Here is a 15001-nt window from a genome sequence, read left to right on the forward strand (position 1 = left end):
TTCCCTACCTTCCCCATGGCATTAAAAAAAAAAAGAAAAAACCAACCCAACTTTGCTGTCTTTGCTCCTCAGGAGGTTTGCTTTCCAGACTTTTCTACCTCTAGTGTTAATGGGATATTCCAGGAGCAATGAATATGTCCTTACAAAGTTTTGTTTGCTGATGCAAAAGCACCATTTCTCCACTTTTTAATTAAAAGGCACCTTCATTTCAAAGCCTGTCTCCAGAGCTCCAGTGTAAATGTTTATACAAGCCAGAGACATACAGAAAATAGAGAAGACTGAAGAAGCACTGACTGCAGGCTGCCCAAATACGGCTGGCTCTTGTATTTTTAACACACAACTTGAGCTGCCGCAGAGCCTTATCAACCCCAAACATCTTTGTTTTCATACCACCTAACACAAGCCTGGCAGTATCACTATGCTGCAGTCAGTTTGCTCAGCAAACCCGGCAGAGGGAGCAAAAGGCAGCGCTGTGTTCTCACGGACAAAAGGAAAGACTGTTTGCTTCTCACCAGCAGAATGGCCAATGTCAAAGAGGAGGAGAGAAAAAAAAAAAAAAAAAGAAAAAAGACTATCTGGTCTCATTGCCATGAATGACAACACTCCCATTCAAAACAGATGGCTAGTTTTTCCTTAGGTCACATTAGGAATTAGATGAAACAAACATTAAAACACAAAAAAAAAAAAAAAAAAAACCAACCCCACAAAAAAAATAACCCAACACACACAAAAAACTCTGGGGTGAGGCAAGATTCCTGACTGGTCCAATTTGCTCCAGTTCCCATCTGGTTGCTCTTGGCACCGAGGTGCTGTTCCCATACCCCCAGATCCTGGCCCTGTCTCCCTCAAGGAACTCCTCCCATTTGAAAAGGCTCTGGGTCAAATGCTGCAGCAGAAGAGCAAACATTTTGCAAGCACTGGAAGCTACACCAGATAGCCCCAACCAGGGACAGGCAATTGAGACTGGAGCTACAAAAGCCAGGCTTTACAGAATTTCAGCAGCTCTGCAAAAGCACTCTGCCACTATCAAAACATATAGAAAAATAGAAAAGTCAGGAAAAAAAATTATATTTGCCTTTATTACAATATATATTTCCACCCTTGTTGCATTCAGCAGATCAAAATGAGGCGTTAAAGTGATTTTCATCATCGCAGTAGCACATACATATACAGAGTAAATACTATATATAAATAGGTTTTGAAATAATAAACCATATCTAGAAATAAAAAATACCCAATACCCTCTTTCTCCTCCCTCCCCAAATTACAACAGTAACATTTTATCTTCAACGGTAACTAATACAACAAGTATGGTATTCTTTCCTTCACATGACACAGCTGGAGCACTACGGTCATCAGCTTCAAGAAAATAAACATTAGTCACTCCTCACTGCTGCATATTCTAGTTTGTGTGTATTGTATAAATAGAATATACTGTGATTTAATGTGTCTGCATATTTATGTTAGGCAAATATTCTTTCTGTAACAGAAACCAGCATTAGACTGCAAGCATGGTTGAATTTTTCTTTCACAGAAAGAGTAGAAATTTGTTAAACATCCCTTTTTCTTCCACATGAATTAATAAAGCAGTTTAAATATTATGCATAAAATTGCTCAACTACCAAATCAAAATGTCTTATACTCTCTGAAGAAGTATGGTGATGTTCCTAGCAGGTCAGGCCAGAACTTTGACTTTCGTCAGTCTCTTTTCTGTGAGCAAATTTGATAAACATTTATTATAAAAACAGACATTCATTTCACTGTTCAGCTCTACTTCAACTTTCAGATACAAAGGGGTATACAGTATGTCAGAAGTAAGGCGTTTAACTTCACAGAATCACAGAAATGTTGGTCAGAAGGGACCCCTGGAGGTCATCTAGCCCAACTTCACGCTTGATCATCTGCTTCAAGTCAGCCACAACTCTGTTTTTACTGTCTTGAAAAACACAGGGACAGATTCCGCAGCGTCTCAGGGTTACCTGTGCCCGTGCTGCACTACGCCTGAAAATCTGACGGAATTAGAATGACCACTCATTCACACTACCATTTGGGTTGAAATACTAATGGCAAACAAACAACCCTGGATTAGCTATTTAGTAAGTTACAAATAAACACATCACAGGCTTCAACTGTGGAGAACTTTCAAGGACCATCTCTTCTGGTGGAAGGTACTGTATGCAGTACCTTAGAAAAAAGATCTTAACTACCAGGATCAATAGAAACCACAAAACTGACAGCCTCTTACTGAAGAGAAGGATTGGTTTGGTTTTATTTTGCATAAGAAATGGATTGAAGTAGGCCTTTACCAAAACTGAATTAAGAGGATGCAGTTAGCATATTCATCCGTTAATTCAATCATTAATGACAAGTATTAATAGATACTTAAGGAAAGCGTGGCTATATTCAGAGATGCAACCATCTCAGTTTGGCAACTTGCAGTCCTCACTGATTGTCTTTCAGAAAATCCATACCACATTTCTCCCGTCTATAAGTAAAAAGATATTTTCATTTTCTTTAAACTTTCAAGAGAGCATAAGCAGTCTGGGTTGTTAAACACGCAGTTCTTCCTCCTTGTGTTTGTCTAGTCCTGGTAACTCCGAAGTGGGCACGCACCTTGCCCAAAGCAGCAACGTCCACATGAAAAGGAAGACTTAGGGAGGGCTCACCACTGCACACCGCAGCTGTGTAAAGGATTGCACTTAACACTCATACTATCGAAGGCACAGGGAAATCGTAAATTGGCCCCTGACATCGCACAAAGTCTGCAGTGCTAGAAGCTAGAAAAACCCTACTACAGTTAACCATCCTACCTACGCTGCTATCGCTCTTGACATGCAAAACCAGAATTTGTTGAAACAGAACAAATGTGAGGCAGAGCAGCTGCTCCCAAACTTCTGGGTGCTAACCGACCACAATCACATACTAAAAATTCCTCCTGGACCACTCTGCCTTCCTATTATTAAACTCTTAACTGAAAACACTACAAAGCAACTGCAGAACATGTACCATAGCCCCAGCAATCACAGGCTGGCAGAGACCACAGCTTGTGAACCACTGTTTTAGCCATATTGAAATACAATATACATGGAATCCCATGATGCCATTTTCTGTGTTTCAGAGAACAGTTAGACTTTTAAGTATATTTTTAAAGGGGAAAAAAAGGTTTCTTTCCTAGCTACAAGCACATTTGAGGATCATTTGACATGCAGTCACTTGATGCCTATATTTTAAGTAAAGTACCGCATTGTGTAAAGGCAGACCATTTGGAAAACATTATCAACTGATCTGCAGTATTGCTTTTAGCATGCACAGTTAAGTCTTAAGGCAATCAAAAGCAGGTAGCAAAATCAGTATCTACAGCTTGTGTCTGGACAAATAAAGAAAAAAAAAAAGATGAAAAGAAGAGATTTCATTATCTTGGAGGAGAGTAAATTCTACTAAAAGCATTCATTCTTTATGATACAAAACCAAAAAAAAAATTCCATACGCTAAAAACCCTGAGATGCATCATTCAACAGCATCAAAATTCACATTTTAGCCAAAATAATGTTTCAAATAAAACTACTAAATTTTGACAAAATCCTTAGTGTTCTTGGCTCAGTAACGATCCTGAAACTCAGCAAATTTGGCAGATAAGACGTCTTTACTGAAAATTACCGACTTCAGGAAGACAGGCACTATGCACAGTGGCCTCTCGTCCACTTGCACACTTACCTTAATCCAAACACCTATTCTTGAAGCATGGTACTTCTCAAATGGAGAAAGCCTGCCAGAATCTGGCCATCTTATTTAACTTGCTTTCTATTTAGATGACACATCATTTATTTCCTTAGAAAAGTGTTACCATGTCAAAACAACAGGCTGGAATAAATCAACACAGCTCAAGTGGCTTTGATAGCTACGCTGATTTACAACAGCTGAGGATCTAGACCTAAGAGTAATTAACTCTTAAACAGTTGTTTGTCAAGCAAGGGGAAAGAGGAAGAATTATTTGCTCCTTCAGAGAAAGGAATTTTGACATATGGATTGCAACCCCTGTCCGTGTCACCAGACAGTGTCAGGACTGGTGAGCACCTTCAGCTCCCTTACTTGCAGGGGGTTCTTATGAGATGAAAGATGACTTCAGTGATGCAGAAAAGATACAGTAGCACTTTACAACCTTATAGCACATTTAACTGCAACTCCAACATCACTTTTATTTGACCTTAAATAATGAAAATGTATGGCACGATTTGAGGAGCTGGGTGAAGAGCTGCAAACGCAACTCCTATTCCTAGCAAGACTCCTCATCACCTGGAAACGTGGCTAAATATGAAAAAGCATTTCTAAATTTGCTCACAGCAAAAGAATACAATGCTCACAACAACACAGATTCCAGTTGAACTGTCTGCAGCAAAAGCCAAGTGCTGTCCTTTCAGTACAAGCTAACTCATTCTTTGAGCCTAGGCCAACAGTTTGGAGATGCAGTTAAGATGAGGTTGGATGTACATCCTGAGTTTCAAAAGGCGGTAGAGGTTCTCTCCAGTAGGTGAACTGACTGAAGGTATCAGAACATGGGAAATCTGAAGAATGGCTTCTTTTCAGCAAAGGGAAAATGTGATCTACCACTTCACACAGTCTGACATAGCTGGAAAATAAACAAATAAAAAGAATGCTGAACCATTTCAGATCATCTTACTTTGAATTTTTATAAATCCCCAACCACTAAGGCATGGCTTCTTTCACAGAGATAAGTCATCCTCCTCAAATGAGTAAAACTAAACTATTTTGGTGCCTAGCTTCCAGAGAAGATTTCTTATCTGAACTGTAAATCCATTCATTCTAAGCAATAATGCTTATCTAGTAAGAAACAGATGCCATTTTCCACGCAGATCACCTGCTAAAATACTCAAGCCCCCTATTTTGCTTCTCCTTTTCTGTCCAGCTTGGCTCAAGCAGCTACGTGCTCAACTGACTGTTCACATTTCATACGCATATGGCTCCCCTTCAATCAAGGACACTCTTAACATTACAAAAGGCCATGCCCATTCAGTGTTAAGATGCTACAGTCCCTAAACATCTTGCTGGAAGCCCTCAGCCCTGTGTTCAGGTTTTGTTGTCTGGCTCTTTTAGATAGGAGCTCCAGGAAGGGGAAATTTTGAAAAAGGCTATGAAAAGGCAGATGGCTTCAGGAAACTAGCCCATTTCATTTTTATGCTGACTAAATGGTACACTGACAATGTCTTTCCATCTACTTTATTCACGTAATATATTAAACAAAATACTAAACAATTAATTCCTTTTTGTCAGTTTAACTGAAGGAAAGTGGAAAGTCTTTATGTTTTGTTTGAAATCTTTTAAGGAATGAAATGCATCTTTGGGCAACCTGAGTCATAAATTAGAACAGCAAATTAATTCAGTCTATCAGGTGTTAGGGATAAGAAATTACTTACGATGAGATGCTTGTCTTTGCATGCTCTTGTATAAGTTCTCCTTTGGGGTTAACTGTAAATATCCTGTTTAAAGAAACTCCCACCTGTTTGTATGAATAAACATCCTAAAGAGAAGAGAGAAAAAAAGAAGGTACAAAAAAAAAAAAAAATCATGATCTGCCTTTTCACAATAATGTTTATTCTTGCTGGAATATATTGCACAGAACAACACATTTGCACAGCATTGGTAGGAAATTTAACTAGTTAATGTGTACCTGAAATTCTCTAGTATGTTACAAACGAGGCCAATCTAACAAAATGCTCATGAAACAGACAATTTGGAGCTAGGTAAGGAGTTTGCCGCTTCAGTTTAAACTATTGATCAAAACCATGTTCAGGTTTTTTTTTCAGTAACTTCTCTTGACACAGAAATAACATTTAATAAAAAACTAATGGTATTTGGTATAAAAGTACTTACACTTCAGCATTTCTTCCAGAGAATATTTCATTTCCTGAGTGCATTGTACCAAGTGTCCCGCAACAATGTACAGAGGATATAACATAACTGACGTGTAAAACAGTGATTAGTTTGCAAGGACAAGGTCACAAAAGGATGTCAGAACTACCGTGTCTACATTAAAACCCCTGGAAACACCTCTTGGCTCCTGATTTGGATTTGTGCTGTACCCATATATTGACTCCATATCACAGCAAGGGAGAAAGAAGGGAAAGCAAGGAATATATGTCAAAATAGCAGCAGTGAGCCCCAGAAGGTAATGCAGACGCAACTCTGGGAAGTACAATTAGAAGAAAGTACTAAGAATGTCTTCTAAGAAATTCAAATTAAGGAAAGCAATGAATAAGTTTTGATTTTTCTTAAGAAAAGCTTAGCAAAAGCTAAGACGAAAATAACTCCCAGAAGACCAGAGCAAAAACAAGCTTCCATTTTACTAATATAAATCATTGGATATGGTTTGAAAAGCTGAGGTGGTGAAAGACTGGAATGTTAATGAAAATATAAAGATTATTTTTATCTCTATACTGTAGAGGCTGTTCCAAAAATATTAAGTAACTGAACAAATGTGAACAGCAGTCACTTCAAGAATTCAGCATCCTGGCAGTCCATGCACTATCTACACCTGTAAAATCCATGAGTACTGAAATTTCTCTAAGCTTATTCTGCGGGTGGGTGGGGAGAACAAAACACAAAACAAACAAACAAACCAACCAACCACAAAAAAAGCAGTGCAGAAAATTAAGAAAGCTATGAACTTGATCTTCACAAAGCCAGTAGCACATTTCACCTGAAGACTGCACTCCAACAACAACCAGAGGAGTGAGTTAGCAGTAATTCTTTTAGAAACTTTAACTTACTGCTTTACTTGAAATTTTACTGAAGTATGCATGAAAATAATGATTTTATTTCATTACCCTGACAGTCAAAAAAAAAAAGCAGAACTCGAGGTAGACATCATCCATAACACAGAACCACAAAAGTATCTAAAAAGTTATTTCAGAACCATATGTATAAAGGTATCTTGATAATGGAAATTAAGTTGTGTATGATATAACAATATAGCAATTGGACAGTGAGGACCTCCTGTCCTCTCTGACATGTTTTTTTAAATGTAATTTGCTAAAAGAGGAAACTAAAAAAGTTGCTGCTTGTCAGTGTCAGCAACCCTAACAAAAATACAAGACAAACGTAGAAACAAAGTCCCATCAGAAAGGCACACTGAATCCTCTCAAATGTAGCTACAACATCCATGGTTTTAGTGCCAAAATTACCTTGCCAGGCACCTCTGTCCAACATTTAGGCATCTAAACAGCCCAGTCTCTGAATGTTCACGTGCACGCTGGCAATGGCCAGTGTCCACATTTCTACTGATAATTTCCCCGAGCTATCAATGTTTCTGCTAGTGAACATATCTCAGCTCTTACAGCACTGAGCAGCTAGGGCTGGGGGATCCACGGTCCTCAGGCGCTTCAGTGAGAAGTCTTTAGGTCTCGTGGAGCCAGTAACCTAACACCTGGCTTACTCTCCAGACACGTCCCATTCCTCTCCACCAACTAAAGAAAGGTAACCAACTGAAGTGCTCTCTTGGTAGTCATATGAGGAAATACAAAGGGTGAAGGACCATTCTCTGAAGACCGAATGGCATGGCCAGGGTACAGGCATACAATTAAGTGGGTTTAGCTTCCATACACCCAAGCTGCATGCCAATGGTCCTTAGCCATAGACCCCACACTAGTGTTACCAGGTTACTTGTTACACATTACTATACTACACATCAGTTTCTACAGTAAATAGTACCTGACAATATAGAGCTGGAGGAAGTACCAAATGCTCTGTGGGGCTCCTGGGCATAAATAAGGGGCCCAACTGAGCTAGCATCTAAGTTTAGGTGCCCAGTGAAACTATAAACATCTGAAGCAGATCTTCTTTACATACCCTTCTGAGAGCAGGATGCTTTCAAAGATTTCAGCGGCACCTGCAACGTTATCTACACTAGTAAACTAAACAGTGTGAGTACCCATTCTCAGACTTGGAAGTCTCTTCGTATTGTGTCAGAATTATTAAACTCTCTATACAACTCCCCTCAAAAAAAAAAACCAAACCAACCTCTCCACACACACCATTCCCCTCCCCACTAAGCTGTATCAGATGCCCATTGGGAAGGCTCCATGTCCCAGGCTAACACAGCAATCATATTCAGAAATTGCCTGGAAGACTGCTAGCTGCCTGTGCCAAAACAGTCTTTTGGATCACATTAACAGTTTAAAAGGAGGGATAATCACATGCCAGTGTCACTGGCTTTGCCCTAGTCCGTGAGGCTGTTTCCTTTTCTGGATGCATAAAAGTATTCTTTGGGCTAGGACAGGAGCAAGAAAAGCCTATTGCCCAATTATACAGCCTTCAAAAAGAGTCAGAGATCTGTCTTCCCCTCTCTGTGCCAAACAACTTATCAATTCCATGCACAGTAGAACCTTTTGATTTCAGTGGACATCCAAGTTCTTTTGAATGTACTTAGAGTTTGAAGAGTACGTTCCACCAATATTCATCCAATAAATTTTCTATTTGTCCACGAGTATCTCACTGACACTGTATCTGTGTAGAGTAAAATGAGATCAGAGTTTTCACACAAGCTTAAGGGTTTCTTTAGTTAGTATTTCAACCGGCATTTGCTGTTATGCTAACTTATGCAGAGAGAACATAGTTATTTTGCTGATCTTCCATCTTTGTCTGCACCCGACACTGCAAGATCCTTGTGGAAGAACCTTTATGTTTTCCTTTGTACAGGGCCTAATAAAAATATTCTTAACTCCCATTTAAAGTTTCTAGGTTCCAATGGAACAGAACCATGAATCAACAGCAAGGTTTCTGTTCTCTGCAATAGAAATAAATTCAGCTATTACTTACAGCAGGTCTGTTTCCAAAAGCAGCATAAAAGGGTTCTGTGTTAGGATAAAACAAATTTTTTATATCCGTCAAACATTGAACTTTGAATTTTTCTGGCTTCTTTTCTATCACCTCCCTGAAATGATAAAAAAGGGAGGCTGAATAAGTACACGTGAAATACAGTACAAACCATTTTATTTTCTTTATTCAACATTTTCACCTGGCTGGATACTCCTATAGAGCCCCCATATTTCCCCAGTTAATCTTCATTTGGAAATCACAGTGCCCATGAAGAAAAAAAATCTCATTCCCAAGCTTACATAATGGACACAGTAAATAAATCCCCTGAAACAAGGGAACTTCTACTGAAACCTATGTTGTAAAGATGGTACTGAGCAAAGAGGGTTGATTACAGGGAGTAGCTGCTAAATAAAGACTTAAGAGACATAAATTGTCTTCAAGTAAACTGCTTCCTGAGAACTGCAGAATGATTTATAGATTATATTAGCCTTCACTGTGTATAGCTCCTTTTTTCTTTAAAAAAAAAAAAAAAAAGATTGCAACTACCATCTGTGCTAGAAGCACCTCAGCCTGTTGAGATACTTCTACAGTCAGGGTCCCCCATCACTGCTAAGCAGCAGAGGTTAAGAAATAAAGGAATCAGCTGTTTCTCTTCAGTTGCTCCTTACAGAACACAGAATTCATTAATAAACAGAGGAGTTCTCATCTCTGGGCAAAAGCCCTTTCCCAACAGCTTCTCTTGGCAAGGAGGCAGAACAGGTGGCAGAGCTGGAGTTCCCATAACATAGGAGGACGCCAGTATGACACAAAAGCACCCGAGAACCTCAGGATCCCACATCCTAGCGCCAACACATATGTCAAGGAAGATTTGAATAGTACAGAAGCTTCACAGGAGTAATACTGTCCTTCAGAACAGCAGCTCCATGTATAAATCAAAGTTTGAGAATGTGCAGAAGAGGAATAAAACCATCTTTCTTCAGTCTTGCATACACCTGATCTCAGAGCCATCAAAACCACAATAATTAAATCTATGGAAAACAATGAAGTCATTTATTGCCCACATATCACAGCAGTTATAATAGTGTATACAGAAAGATGGGCATTCTTTAGTCTAAACAAGCTACCGAAGAGAGTATCACTGTAAATATATTTCTACATATGAGCAACGTAAGATAACAGTAACTACCCTTTCACTGCACATTTATTATTTAATCAGGCTAAGTGCACTGTACTACCTCCACAGTCTCTTATATTTAGAACACAACCAGTAAGACAGCCTGTAGCATGTCACTCAATCAGGAGAACATTTGAACAACCTTCCATTAAAAATTCTAGTGAAATATATCCTGTCACAGCAGCTTTTAACAGCTTAAAATATTTTCAGTAATCATTTGGCATGCTTCACTGAATTAGGAAGAAGGTACGATATTCATAATCCGTGCTATTATTATTCACTTATTACAGTTCAACATCTAGAAAGAACAACATTGTCCACACAGAATACCACAGTGCAGTCAGGAGTATAATTAGTTTCTTTTTTTACATGAATTTCTTCAAAACCCACCAAGTAATATTCTTCCATAAAAATATTTATGGCAATCGGAACACCTTACAAGTCAAGACAAGAGTGATTGTTATTAATATATGAACATTTTTCCCATAGCTAAATATTAACACACCATGTTAAACACAAGAAGTCAACAGGCAGTACCTACTGGCAAGCAGCAAACACAGATTTATACTGAGGCCTGTCCAAGAGATTAACTAAGCAACATGACTAGCTTTTGGTTTTTGGTCTCTCTCTAACAAAACTCCTTCTTAATTAAGTTTTGCACCAATATGTAAGAAAAAAAAAAAAACATTATGAATGATTTCAAACACTCCCAAACAAAAAGCTGAGAATATAAAAGCGACATTGCGATACCTGTGAAAAGCTGAGAATAAGCTACTGGGACTCAGCAACACTGGCCCTTGTGGGAGCACAGTTCCTCGCTCATTGACCCAGTGCAAGTATCCTCTTGTCATGTCTGCCATTCCAATAGCACGTGCCGAACAATATAAAAATTTATATCCATTTCTGTGAACATAAATAAATGAAGAAATTACTGTAAAGATAAAGGAGATATTTTGACATTAATAAATTTGTGGGCTTAGTTTTACATAGACCAAATTATAACTTTTAGACTTATGTTTAACCTAGACTTATTTAAAAGGGATAAACACATTTATGCCAGAAACTTGTATAATTAAAATCTGTCTAGCTCCACTGTAGTTAGCGATTTATACCTAAGAGGGCTCATTTATCTCTGGTCTTCTCATGGCTTGTGACTTCTTGTGGTTGGTTCCACTCTGCAGTGGTGGATAGAAATACTCTTAGAATTAACTGAAATGGCATCTGCTAAGAGGAAAACACCTGTCTTGTAATGGTGTATTAGCCTTTGCTGTATTAACAATGTTGTAATCCTGTCTCTTGGGCTCCTGCAAAAAAAAAAGACTAGTCTATGTGCAGCAGTAACATATTCCTTCAAGTCAGAGCAAATTTGAACTTCAACACACCGCATGAGAAGTAATCTTTGATTTGACACTGAAATAGAAGTTTTGGCAGGAGCCACAGGTTACCCTTGGTTCTGTTCATGACAGAACGGAGTCCAGTGATGTTAACTCAATAACAATTTACTTTGCAAGTCCTATAAAGAAGTTATTGTTCATAAAATAAAGAAATCCAGTATTCAGTGCATGCATGGTCATTAAATCTAACTATTGAACATTTATATGGTGTTCAGCTGTAATATCTAGCCCCTACATAATTAACTCAGCAATTTGGAAAACAACATGATTCAAATCTATTTTCCCCCCCATGTTTGTGATCGCCAAAGCCCTAACAATTGACAATGCTGGCAGGCACAGAAATTACAACTGCAATTTAAAAAGTTAATGAATATTTTCACCGAATGTAATGCAGAGGTTATACACAGAACTAAATTCTGCTCAGCATGTGAATTCCGAAGCTGTCCTGTCTTCTCTGTGATCACGTATGTCTATACGGAATAAAAGCACAGACAAATGTCTCTGGCATAATTTGGATTCTGTCATCTATTATTTATAATTCATCATCCATTTGAAACAAAAAGCAATAAACAAACCTTAGCATAACCCCAGTACACAGAACAAATCAGATTAAGTAAAAGGGCAGTTGTGATGTGTACCAGAGGCTCTTCAAACATTTATGGTAATTTGAATATATAAGAAGAGCTGAATTTAATGTAATAAAAGAACACCAAATTTATTTTTTGCATAAAGCAGAAATATCAAACTGAGGAGACAGCTATAAGCAGTCCTCCTTGTAAAAGTTAAAATCTGAATGCATAACATCAGAATATATCAGATACTTAATCTGATCCCATTCAGACATCACTTAATTTTTCTCATTTCCTTTTTTCTCTCAATTGCTAATCACAAAACTCACCATACTCTCAGTCTTTGATTCTTCGGTGTACACAATAGCTTGACTACATTGCAAAATAGAACCAACAGCTCTCTTGCATTAGCCTTGCTCACCTAGAAGCATTCCCATGCATCACCTATGTGAGTTGGTATAGTCTGTTTTTCCACTGTTCATATTCATCAGTGGAAATAACCCCAGTTTTCTGGAGTATATAGTTCTAGGTCATACCAGGATATTCTCCCTGTTAATGTCACTAACTGACCTAAAGCACAGCTGATCTACTGTTGCCCAATATTTCTTCAATAGCTAACAGAAAAAAGCCAGTTTTTTCAAAACAGCATTAGATCCCAGGTATACTGAGCTACTTTTTGAAGATGCCTGGCCTTCTCCATGGATTACACAGAGAGTACAAGCCACAAGCAAACATGACAAAACCAAGTTCTTCCACCCACAGAGGCACAGAAGGTATTTATTACTGTGGACCAACAGGCACCAGTGCAGATCAACTACTGAGCTACAATACAGCAGTTCACACTGCTGTTGCCAGGCAAAAGCCAGTTCCTCAGGCTCTTCACTTCAATGCCTTACTGACTTCAATGCCTTTAAATTGCACTTTAAGCAATGTTTACTTATCACATACTCTCAAAATTAACCAATGACACAAAAATATTTTAAGATTGATCCTTCCTAACTTTGCAATTTAATAATAGAACAGCATATATTTACATACAGAAATAACAAAATAAATTGTATAATCTGTAGGAAATATCATCAACAATGTCTTTGTAACTCATTATTTATTTAACAAATAGAGCAACAACAATATTAGTAGTGAGCGTCTGAAATGGGTCTGTTTCTAATCAAGATAAAACATCGTGATGTGCTTTAAGGGTGATCTTTATCTTGCTTGACTGGAAGCCTAATGTTTAGACAGTTCAACTCTAAGCTGTTTCACTAAACTCGCTTTCTACTCACTGGAAAGAGAGGGAACTCCCCCAAACAGATTCATCCCAAGTGTTTTAGATCTCATCCCTGCATGACTCCGGTAAATCAAGTTTGGCAGGAAGAACTCCACCTACAGTGACGACCCTAGGCTAAACAGTCCCAATCTCTGCAGGATCTCAGGGAAAGCATGTTAGCATCTTACAAATTAATGCTGCTGCAACTCCCAGTTTGCAAAAAAGTTCAGCTTGTCGCCATTGCACAGCTCATTCAAACTACTAGAGTTTTTGGACATAGCTGTAGCTACCTGGAAGGGCAATCACTACTTAACTGCTCGGGGGCTTTTGTTTCTAACATCACAAAGCAGGTGTTGCTCGATATCATACAGCAGATGTGTACATGTGTACACATACATGTGTATGATTATACACTGTGTAAGCATCACTGAAGTGACGAGATATTAATAAAATTGTCACCCTTATAGGTTATGAGAAGCCTAGCGAAATTTTAATTTTTCTGTGCAAATGAACAAACACAGACAAGTCACAGATGCATGAACAGATTTACTGAATACTCACTGGCTCACTTTATGGTACAACTTTGCAATCCCTTGGTGCGTCCAGTCTTTGCCAAGAGTTGGCAAAATATGACCTAAAGTATCTGACCTGAATAAAGGAAAAACAGTATAAATGAACTGAAAAAAAAACCCCAATACTTATAACACCAGATGGGGCTAATACAAAACCCACTAACTTATTTGGCTGACAGCAACAGAAAATCAGGTTGTCTAAGGTACTTATTGTGATCAGAAGAGGATTATTTTATTCCCTTTTCTTTTGAGATAGACTGACAGGCCCATCCTTGGCCACGTTGTTTTAATTACTCTTGTGCCACAGGACTTGTCTTCACAGGTAAGCTCGTGACCCATAAGGTAACATGGAAGTTACAGCATACAGGCTATCCATCACACCTGGGTAGTAGGCCAGCCAGTTCTAGGCATACTTTGAGATTTACATTAAATATTTTCTAAACAAACCATAGCTACCCATAAGGGAAGTTTATGGGAAATTACAAGCATGACAAGTGACATTCTAGCTTACTTAAAATCAACTTCTCCAAGTAAAGCCGGCAGTTGGTCACACATAAAGTATTATGAAACACACACACTGTTTTCAGTGTATTTCCTGCTTTACATAGAGAAAATTATTTACACTATAACAATGTCTACAAATAACAATGTCTAGAAACAAAGCACCACCTCACTTGACTAAGCAAGGAATCCACTCCCTGAATATCTTGTAAGTTAGAGAAAAAACGTTGAGCAGTGGCTTAGGATGGGTTTGCAATGATATTATAAGGTGAAGTGATTCACTAACTCTCTCAGCTCACCAGCATAGAGAAAAATAGATCCCATTCACTTTATTGAAGCTTAAGAAAACAAAGGGGTGAGGGGGTAATATTAATTTATGCTGGAACCTAAAAAAAATTTGCCCTACAATGGATAAATTAACAAGGAAGAAAAGAGTTTGAGTTTAAATTAAGTATTTTAATTCACCCCAGATTGCTCTTGGAAATTATTTTCCTTATTCTTTTTTCTAATTAGATATAGCTGTTTGATTTTGAAGAAATTGATTTTGAAACAAATCTAAGCATTTTATTTTAAAAGGCTAAAAGGAAATGTTTATGTTTTTATATGTGTTTCCCTGTTCCACACACAACTGCTGTCCCCAGTGTTAAAATAAATAAATAAATAAAAAATCACTGAGTCAATCATTTTGGTCA

At 38.1% G+C, this 15001-nt stretch overlaps 1 protein-coding gene across 6 annotated transcripts in view; it reads right to left on the reverse strand.

Moving 5' to 3' along the window:
• Window positions 1–1059: 1059 nt before the first annotated feature.
• LPIN1 (lipin 1) overlaps window positions 1060–15001 on the reverse strand; it is an 83572-nt gene continuing 69630 nt past the window's right edge. For 4 of the 6 annotated variants that reach the window (XM_075086789.1, XM_075086788.1, XM_075086791.1 and 1 more), the window contains 5 exons: window positions 13798–13884; window positions 10757–10909; window positions 8833–8947; window positions 5433–5536; window positions 1060–4627 (listed from right to left, as the gene is read on the reverse strand). In XM_075086789.1, the coding sequence (XP_074942890.1) occupies window positions 4468–4627; window positions 5433–5536; window positions 8833–8947; window positions 10757–10909; window positions 13798–13884 (619 nt within the window). In that variant the 3' untranslated portion in view covers window positions 1060–4467. Of the gene's footprint in view, window positions 4628–5432; window positions 5537–8832; window positions 8948–10756; window positions 10910–11118; window positions 11311–11780; window positions 11871–13797; window positions 13885–15001 lie in introns of those variants that run through there. The other 2 variants (XM_075086792.1, XR_012659493.1) reach the window with 2 other exon arrangements.

The sequence above is a fragment of the Phalacrocorax aristotelis genome, chromosome 3, assembly GCF_949628215.1.
Source record: "Phalacrocorax aristotelis chromosome 3, bGulAri2.1, whole genome shotgun sequence".
Taxonomy (NCBI): domain Eukaryota; kingdom Metazoa; phylum Chordata; class Aves; order Suliformes; family Phalacrocoracidae; genus Phalacrocorax; species Phalacrocorax aristotelis.